Source organism: Gymnoscopelus microlampas, assembly GCF_963454915.1.
Source record: "Gymnoscopelus microlampas genome assembly, chromosome: 19".
In the NCBI taxonomy this organism is placed as follows: domain Eukaryota; kingdom Metazoa; phylum Chordata; class Actinopteri; order Myctophiformes; family Myctophidae; genus Gymnoscopelus; species Gymnoscopelus microlampas.
In genome coordinates, this window is record NC_139956.1 from 36,837,062 (window position 1) to 36,847,552 (window position 10,491).

Here is a 10,491-nt window from a genome sequence, read left to right on the forward strand (position 1 = left end):
AGCGACAGTGAGAGAGAGAGAGAGAGACACAGACAGACAGACAGACAGACAGACAGACAGACAGACAGACAGACAGACAGACAGACAGACAGACAGACACACACACACACACACACACACACACACACACACACACACACACACACACACGAAAAACGTTGCCTTGAGAGAGCGACAGTGAGAGAGACACACAGAGAAAGAGAGAGAGAGAGAGAGAGAGAGAGAGAGAGAGAGAGAGAGAGAGAGAGAGAGAGAGAGAGAGAGGTTGAGAGACCTAGACAGACAGAGAGGTGCAGTGCAGCAGCACCAATAGAGGAAGGAGGGATTATTAAAGGGGTCGCAGCACTACAGTACTGTAGAGCTGACTGTTAAGCAGCGGATACAATGTAACGGGAATGAATGAATGAATGAATGACAGACAGGCAGCACAGAGCGGAGTGGAGGTATAGTCTTACAGCTCTGTCCTCTAGTCTGTCTATAGATCTATACCGTCCGGACACTGACACTGACACACTGCCGTTAGGCTGGAGGCTAGAATAATATTCTTCCCAAGGACAGAAAGAGGACGAACCGGAGCGACGAGGGTGATCACTGACCCGGAGCACCGATACTCCTTATGTCGACCAGCCTGTCCAGGAGGCTCTAGAGACGATCTAACGGAGGTTCAGCAGATAGAGACATGCCGGCCGGTCCGGAGACACGGAGGAGATAAGCAGAGCTGACATGGTGTCTCGTTCCTCCGCTGGACGGCAGGTCGTTATAAAAGAACCGTCGCTTCAGGACGTGACCTTGTTTTAAGGACTATATACATCGACAGTCTGTCACTGTCACTGCAGAGGACGAGATCTGACAGCAGCCAGCCATAGTTTGCAGGTAGGATATACATTATAACAGCCGATTACTCTCTATCAATTAGGGTAGTCTTTCGATTAACTGAATAATCTAATCACAAGTATGTTTTAAAAATTGTTCTATCTATCTATCTATCTATCTATATATATATATATATATATATATATATATATATATATATATATATATATATATATATATATATATATATATATATATATATATATATATATATTGTTGTTGTCTGGTGTAAAAACACAAATATAATAGCGAAAGTATAGCAACACATTTATTTTAAATAATTCATATTAATTTATATTATTCTACTATTTATTGTGATTTTTGGGATAAAAATAGTATTTTATTGATTTATTATTATTTTGTAATCAATTCATGTTTCATTAAAATAATACCTTTAAAATAATAATCGATTAAATCGATTAGTTGGATTAATTATTGCACTCCTATTTGCAGGGAAGCCGATTTAAGCTGCATTTAAGGACCACTGGACAACTACAGGTCAGGACAACAACAGGACAACTACAGGACAACAGCTAGCCTACCACTGCATCCTCTCTGTTGTGATTTACATTCCTCTGATGCACATAAAACAAATGGGGGCTTGATGGATTACAATACAAAGTAGGACTGGACTCTACACTGGATTAATCGGCGTGAATAATTGAAGGCTGCCATCCATGTCTCCCATGATGACCTACTTCTGTCTGTAACTGGATCATATCCAGGACACCTTCCACTGTACAGCCTAACCTACATGATTATTACACTGGATCATAAACACTTCAAGTTGATTCATATCATATATTATTGCTGTTGGGCAGAAGCTTCCTATGTCCATATTTTAACAGCGTCACACAAAAGCATTATAGATATGCTAGTTTTGCCATTTTTTAAATAGAATCCTGAAAAGTAACAGGTCTGGACATATCATATGAGGTTTCCACCCGATGATATGAAGTGGCCATGTTTTTGTTTTTTTTCATTACTTCCCTTCCATTTTTTGCCTAATAGGCAATGATGCATATTACAAACAAAGTGGACGTGCATTATAGGAGAGTGGCTCTTTCCAGATAACACAAGGGAATATTCCAGGAATTTTAGTCCATAAAGAGAGAACAGGGGCGCGACAGGACAAGTACGGAATATTAACTCTATAGTCGACATTTTGGACACTATAGACACTTTACACACGGGGTCGAGAGTGTAAACAACAACACCAACAACAACATAAAAGAGAGAGACTGTCTGCTCCATTGGTTTATCCTACATGTATTACACCTCCCTGCTTCTGCTGCTGTGTCACTGCACTGGTGGACTACATTTCATCTGACTCAGGGGATTATTGCAGTCATAAATGACTGCCATGTACAAATGTGCTCTGTGGTCTAGCTGACTGGTCATAAATGACACAGACTATACAGCCCGTTGGTGCTCTGTGGTCTGTTAGCCGACTGGTCATGCGGCCTGCGGTGCAGGCTGGGCTCAAAGGTTGAAGAGAAAAGAAGTCGTCTCGTCCTGTTTGTCGTTTCGTTTGACTCAGAGCTGCCTACAGTCGATGCCTTATCCGTCCATATTCAGGAAGCTTAGTCTGTGTTCTAAGCTAATGCTGCGATTGGCAGCCAAGTGCTCGTGCAAGCAATAAAACAAAAAGGCACTGACTCAGTGCATTGCAATAAAAAACAACAACCTCATCAACAAGGGTGTTGTAGTTACAGGACAAGCAGCTATCTCTATTAAGGCCTAATACCGTCTGTAGTGTCCAGTGGCCACTTATTGTATTTGGAGATCATGGACCAGGATGTAGGACACAGGTGTATGTGATTAAATGCACACAGGTGTTACCTGATTACGAAAAAAAGGCTGACAAGCACAGAGAGTGCAAGGCAGTTCTCTGTCTCCTAGTGTTTGTATATCAGTGTTCTAAAAATAGAACCCTACACCGCCCCCCACGATGTCCCTGCCCCTCCTCAAACACACGGACGTCCCGGCCCGCGTGACGGAGAGCTACATCCTGTCCGGCTACCGCTTCCCCAACTACAGCCTCGGGCAGTGCCTGCTGTCGGCGTTCCGGCCCACCAACGAGACGGGCAACTTCTGGACGCACTTCCTGCCCGTGTTCGTCTTCGCGTACCACTTCGCCGAGGCGTTTGGCTGGGAGGGCGCGCCGGCGAGCGGCGACGCCTTCTTCTACCCGCTGTGGAGCTACTTCATCGGGGTGCTCTGCCTGCTGATGGCGAGCAGCATGGCCCACCTGCTGAACTCCATGTCCCTGGTGGTTAGGGAGGTGTGCTTCTTCGTGGACTACGGCACCATCAGCGCCTACACCGTGGGCTCGTCGCTGGCCTACTACTACTACATCCACCCGCGGGCGGGGATACGGGAGACGACGGCGGCGGGGGCGCGCAACAACAACGACACCGGCTCCCAACCGGACGAGGGCCTCAGGGGGGACCCTGAGGAGCCCCTCTTCCTGTCACCTTGGCCGGACTTCAGCACGTTCTTCGATACCCTCTACATCCCCAGGTTATTATAGTTTTCCATTTTTTTCATTCGTTGAGGGGCCACGGTTGAGGGGCCCGCGTCGGGGGCCGGGGCCCACTGTTTCCTCGTCACGCCGCTGGTTGGATGGGAGGAGTAGGACGAAGGCTCTAGTCTACGTCCTCCCGTCGGGGGCTCCTCACTGGCAGCTGAATCAGTGGGATAAAACAACAGCAGCGACAATACACATACATGTGTCAATTGGCATAACGACTAAATTGCTGAGAAAAAGGGGTAAAAAGCAACACAAAAAAATAAACATGTATCATCTTTGTCGGGTGGAAACATCATTGGTCCACAACTGTTCAGTGGTGGAAAAAGTACTCATATTTTTTACTTATAAGTATCTGTTACAAGTAAAAGTCCGGAATTAAAAATGGACTTATACTTTTTTTTTTTTACTTATAATTTTTATCCCGCGATTTTTGTAACCTATTTTTTTCACCCGGTGCCAATTTCCTAAGTGATCCTGGGCGCTACACCAGCCCTACACCAGCGCTACACCAGTCCCCCACAGCCTGGGAGGCCAGGGCCGAGCTCATGCTTCCTTCAGTGCATGAGAGCCAACTGACCTTCTTGTCACCTGACAGGGGGGAGTTTCCCTGGTTGGACGTAGCGCGTGGAAGGAACACGTTATTCCAACCAGTTCCTTTCCCCTCCATCAGGCGCCCCGGCTGTCATGGGGGAGGCGGTATAGCGACCAGGATAACTACATGTTTTTGTGAGGGTATTAACTACCCTAGGAGACAAGGGGAGAACATGCAAACTCCACACAGAGTAGGCCCTTTCGTAAAAAATAAATTAAAAAAATGGACTTATACTTAGTTTTCAAATAAAAATCATTTGAAAATAGCAGATCTACAAGTTCACAATGTGTCGCGATGCGACGCATTGTGAGCTTGTAGATCAGCTATTTTCAAATGGCCGAAATGTATATAGGGCTGAAGTGGTTAAAGTATGTTTTGTAATAATAATCAAAATCTACAAATTAACTAGTAACTAAAGTTTTCAGATAATTGTAGTGGAGTAAAAGCACACTATTTTCCTCTGAGATGTTAGTGGGGTAGAAGTAAAAGTATTGAAAATGGGAAATACTCCAGTAAAGTAAAAAATATCTCAACATTGTACTTAAGCACAGCACTCGAGTACATGTACTCAGTTACTTTCCACCACCGATATGATAATAATCCTTCTCCACCCTCAGCTCCTGCCTGGTGGCCATCATCTGCGTTCTCTCCTGCTGCAACACCCGCCAGCGATGGCGGAAGCACCGCTACGTCATCCGGACCTTCGTCTTCCTCCTGCCCTTCCTGGTGTCCTCCACGCCCATCTTCTACCGCCTCCTCACCGCCTGCCCGTACCCGCAGGCCTCCACCTCCTTCCTGTCCTCCGCCTCCATGCCGAACTTCTTCTACCGCCACTGCTTCTGGCTGGTGGTGTCGGCCGTCTTCAACATCAGCAAGGTCCCCGAGCGGCTGGCCCCGGGCAGGTAGGGCTGCAGCTACACGTATTTGAACAAAAACATATCACTCCTGGCTGGAGACTTGTTTCCATTGTGGTCCTAGAAGGCTTGACGCCGAAACGCGCCGGCGTATGCCCGTGCATTAAAGGACGACTTCACCGCTTTTCAACCTATCTTCATATAATAGGTCCTCACTAATACTCATGATAAAATGGTACAATTTTTTTCTAGTCGGTCTGTGTCTCAGAGGGTGTTCACTCTCCATTCCGACATCTCACCACTCCGACTAGTGGCTTCCGCGTGCGGTTAGGGTTAGGGTTAGGTATAGGGTTCGTCAACGTCGGAAAGGCGACATGTCGGAAAGGAGAAATGCACCCGTCTCAGAGGAGGGCTGTGGACAGTTCAGAGTCCCGTCTACCAGTGACATCATCAATGGGGAATCCAAGCTAATAGAGACTGCAGGCTTTCTATTCCTGGAAAGTTGCAATGCAATAAAAGAAGCCATTGTTCTCATGTTAATAAAAATCTAAATAAAAAATGTGAAATCTTGTTGGAAAAAAAAATCATGCCTAACGATAATGTCACTGGTAGACGGGTTTCTGGACTGTCCACAGCCCTCCTATGAGACACAGACCAAGTAGAAAAAAATGGTACCATTTTATCATGAGTATTAGTGAGGACCAATTATATGAAGATAGGTTGAAAATCGGTGAAGTCGTCCTTTAATGAATGAAAAAGTACCAGACGGACTTCGGAGTGCTGGCTGTTATTTTCTTATTGTGAGTCTTTGTGAGCCGTGCACCCGGCAAATTGCATTTATATTTTGCGAGTCAACGTGTCGAGGGCAATAATCGATGTGTCGATCGATTTTTCTTTCTTTTATTTATTCATTTCGCTGCGCAGCAGTTAAGTGGAGAGCCAAATTGAGCTTTCCTTTAAGCGCCACATTCTGCAGCTGCACCCATCATGTTTAGAATTTGCATCAAAGCCCTAATGATAATAAAAATGAGACTTCATTTTGTAAACATGTGTTTATTAAACACAGAACACTTGTTTAATCGGTAGGCTACAGCAGCTTAAAGGGGCTACACCATGAATTTCATTTTTTTTTAGGTTTTTAGTATTTTTTGGGCTCCCCAGTGTCTCTTGTACCCAAAAAAATATTTTTTTTTAACATTCAGTCATTCATGCTCATTTCATGGATTTCCTGAATGGGCGTGTCTGAACAGGCCATTTCAGAATGGCTGTGCAAGTGATGTCACTTGCCCTGATTTTGCATTGACGATGGCCAGACAGAATTGCTCAGTAGCTCCCCCCTGCCCAATAGGACGTTTTGGTATTGCAGCTGAAAAAGCTTGGAATGACAGACAGTCAGATTGTGAGAAAAAATATCTGGATGTTTTTTAGGCTTACAACCTGTTTAAAACATATTAGGGGGCAATATTTATATATAATATATATATTTTTAATTCATGGTGTAGCCCCTTTAACTAACGAGGCTGACGTTTGACAAATTTGAATAATGTAAGACTGAGGTCTCCGTCCCGATGCCAAATAATAATATTCACAACACAACACGTTCAACAATAGTAGCTATATGGCCTCATATAAACTTTACGGAGTGTTTGGTAACCTCAGCGAGGTGCTCGCCCTTAAACACGGTCGCCCCCGATCAAATCCGGCGACCTGGGAACGGTCGCCACAAGGTACTTCTACACAAAAATGGCTGCGAGTGTGTTTTGGGGCGATCGTTCCGGTTACCTCAGCGTACGTTCTCTCTCTCTCGCGGCGCTGTCATTGTTTGACGACAGGGCACGGCGTATTCTGGAAATGCCATCAGCTAACGGAAGCCTTTCCCCTTGCTATTAGTAGGCATAATATCTTAGGCAATCATCTTGGCTGTCAAATCAGTGATCTTTTCTGCCCGCCGGTCATCACAATGGCGAGGTTTCACGGTGAAGTCTGGCGTCTGCCATTCTGTTTTGCTTGGGTGAAGGGGACCAGGTGTCTCGCCTCAATGTGATTTGACATCACTGATGTTGACGACGAGTGATGCGCATACTGTACTTTGTGTTGCACAATTTACATTGGCACTGTTTTATCCCACACCTCACTCTTGTGCTGCCATTTCCAAGCGGGCTCAAGCATGCACAAGCAGGACTAGCCAACGCGCACACGACGCGCATGCAGACCGGACAGACACAGACAGAAACACACCTCCTCTCCACCGTTCCTCTCGCATTTGGAAAATATATTATATTATATTTTGAACTGGCTGTTTTGGAAAACAGTAACGTTTATGTTAATGTCTTTGAACAAGCCTTTACAAAAAAAATATGTATAAGAAATATATACTATAGAAAAATATATATATATGTTTCGATTTTTATTCAATTTGCATCAAAGCCCTAATGATAATAAAAATGAGACTTTATTTTGTAAACATGTGTTTATTAAACACAGAACACTTGTTTAATCCGTAGGCTGCAGCAGCTTAACTAACGAGGCTGACCTTTGACAAATTTGAATAATGTAAGACTGAGCTCTCTGTCCCGATGCCAAATAATAATAGTCACAACACAACACGTTCAACAATAGTAGCTATATGGCCTCATATAAACTTTTATAACAGCTTACGGAACAGCTTTATTTTTTGAGTCGAGACGAGCGCATGAGTAGAATCCCTAATTCCTATAATTTAGATATCCCTAATCTATATAGGCTGAGTATTTCTGTTTCTACTTTGATTAACTGTTGGCACCCTCCTATACGCTCCAGGTTTGACATCTGGGGCCACAGCCACCAGTGGTTCCACTGCTGCACCTTCCTCTCCATCCTGGACGAGCTGCACATGATCAAGTCCGAGGTGAGGGCCCTCCTGCTGTCCCCCGCCCTCCTCACCCTGCCCTCCGCCTCGCCTCCCCCCCGCCTCCCCGGCCCCGCCGTGGCCTCCACCTACGGCGTGATGCTCCTGCTGCAGGCCACCATCGCCTCCATCATCGCCTGGTTCTCCTGGTGCGCCAGCCGCATCTACGGGCCCCAGCGCGACCAGCTGGCTAAAGAGCAGCTCAACAATCATCACAAATGCCACTAAAAAAACGTCTACGGGGCCTCAGCGGCGCCACCAGCTGGCCACGGAGCGGCTCAACAATCATCTCAAATGCCACAACAAAAAAAAAGACAGTGGTTCTTAAAGGAGTACTTCACCCAAAAAGTTACTTATTTTCCATCAATTACACACCCCATGAAGCATTGAATTCATGGAGATCTTTTTGTTTTTGTCGCATTCCTAAGCCAATAATTTGATGACCGGCGGTCTCTACGGTAGGAGACTCAATGGAGACTCTTTGAGTCTCCTACCGGAGACATTAGAATCTTTCTGCCGGTCATCAAATTATTGGGGAATAGGAATGCGTCCAAAACAAAAAAATCTCCATGAATTCAAGGCTTCATGGGGTGTGTAATTGATAGAAAATAAGTCATTTTTGGGGTGAACTACTCCTTTTACTAATTGACTGCCAGATGTGTAATATTGCGCCACTGCTGCCAGCGAAAAAGAGCCATTTTACTGTAGGCTACCTGTTGAAAAATCATGGAATATTCTCCTTGACCTCCGTCATCACAGAGATCGTCTCTTTACACGCACAGGGTTGTCGTAGTATAGTGATTTTTTTTTACGGTCGTGGTAATCCATTGCACAGCTGTGGCCATTTGAATGAGGCTTGTTTTTTGCCGTAAGGCAAGAGCAACGGATTTCCCCATAGGAAATAAACAGGAAGTAAACAAGCTTTTGTCAGCATGTCTAAGCATCATTCATAGGCTAGATAACAGCGCCATCTGGTGGAAAACCACTGAAAACACAAAACTCGTCCAAACTCGTCGTTGGCAGGCTGCACCTTGGCAGAATTCGATGAGGAAACACGTCCATGGCAGGCAAAGAGTTAATTGTTTTTTCATTGTTCAAGGACCAGTTCGGCCACGGACCCTGTGGGTGGCCATAGCTGAATGAGTTGAGAGGACTCATGGGGAAACCAGAAGGTCCCATGCAGGTTCGAGCCCCGGCTATGTGTCGAGGTGTCCATGAGCAATAACACGCTTAACCCCTAAGTGCTCCCCCGGCCCTGAGTGATCGATATGACCACCTGAGCAGCCGGATGAAGCAGCTGGGTGAAGCTGGAGCAGAATTTCCCCTGTGGGATTAATAAGGTCTTTATATTATTAACTATTTTTTTTAACTCAGATTAAATGGAACCAAATGGACCCTGGTTCCTTTGTACATTCGGACTTACAGACCTGCAAGAGTCCATTTTGGTTCCTAACCATCTATGATTTACCTGGGGACCCCCTGGTACCCCCTCCAGAACCCCTGGGGGGTCCCCGGACCCCACTTTGTGAACCACTGCACTAAACGACAAATCGTTAGCGAATGCAATTTTATTTGTTTAGTTTTTTAATGAAGGTTAATATGCAGCTTGTCTGAGTGAAGATTTGCACATGCACACGCACACAGGACTATGAGGATAAAGTGAAGCTACAGCGTACTAGAAGAGCAACACATTCTTTTCTTTTTGTATCTCCCTCTTAAGGGCCTTTCCCACCACGTTTTGAGCTTGTAGATCCGATACATTTGCTATTTATTAATTAGAATCCTGAAAAGTAACAGTTTTGGACAGAGACGATATAAAAATATTGTTTTAAAATCATTCTCGCCACAACTACAACAAAGACGTTATCGTCATAGTTGTAGGGTCTTGGCGTGAATGGCCTTTTTACCCTCAATTTATAATCAATAATCTATGAATTGCACACCATGTTACGCACAGAAAACAGCTGATTTACAAGCTCACAAACATGCGTTGTGAGCTTAAACCATTCAAACCGGGAACGCATCTGTGTGTCATTTTTAGATGTCTTTGGGCTATTTTTTTTTTTAATATATGTTTTTTTTAACTCAAATCTTTACTTCTGGGGGATTCTACAAATGTCTTCTAATCTAAATCCTAACAGTTTTTAAAATGTTATTATGTTGCTATAATATCAGTGGTTCTCAAACTTTTTTCATGTCAAGGACCACCCAAAATGTTGTTTTGGGTGGTCCCAAAAAACTATATTAAACTATTTTAATATAGTTTAATATATAAACTATATTAAAAAAACTATATCATTATTTGCACAAATTTTCATGATTTTTCAAAAAAATAGCAGATCTACTGTATATCTGCTATTTTTGAATAGCCCAAAGTATAAAATAATCAAAGCTTTGGTTACACAGATGCCTTCCTGGTCTTAATGGGTTAAGTACATCGTCTATTTTACATTTGCGCGACCTGCGCGCAACTAAAGTATAAAAGTCTGTTTTTTTTTATGGCTCCCACATGTTTGAGGCCAGGCCTCCTTTTCCCGAAGCCCCTCCTGAGACGTTGTTTCATACTGTAGGGGAAACCGAGGACAAGCAGGAAGAGATGAAAGGATTATGTTTTGGAAGGGTTCACCGCAGGGCGTTCTGTCCGCTTTGAAACGGCTATAATGGGAGAGAGAGAGAGCCAGCCAGTTCACTTCCCCGTGGGAGTTACTTTCCTGCCAGTTCCAAACATGGCTTGCTACGCTGTGCTAACAAA

General features: G+C 44.5%; 1 protein-coding gene across 1 annotated transcript; it reads left to right on the plus strand.

The window, feature by feature from the left end:
* The first annotated feature begins 341 nt into the window (after window positions 1-341).
* paqr9 (progestin and adipoQ receptor family member 9) lies at window positions 342-8,179 on the plus strand. Its single transcript, XM_084043337.1, has 4 exons — window positions 342-873; window positions 1,327-3,396; window positions 4,616-4,900; window positions 7,652-8,179. The coding sequence occupies exons 2-4, from the start codon at window positions 2,825-2,827 to the stop codon at window positions 7,965-7,967; spliced, it is 1,173 nt and encodes a 390-aa protein (XP_083899463.1). The 5' UTR covers window positions 342-873; window positions 1,327-2,824; the 3' UTR covers window positions 7,968-8,179.
* Window positions 8,180-10,491: the final 2,312 nt, after the last annotated feature.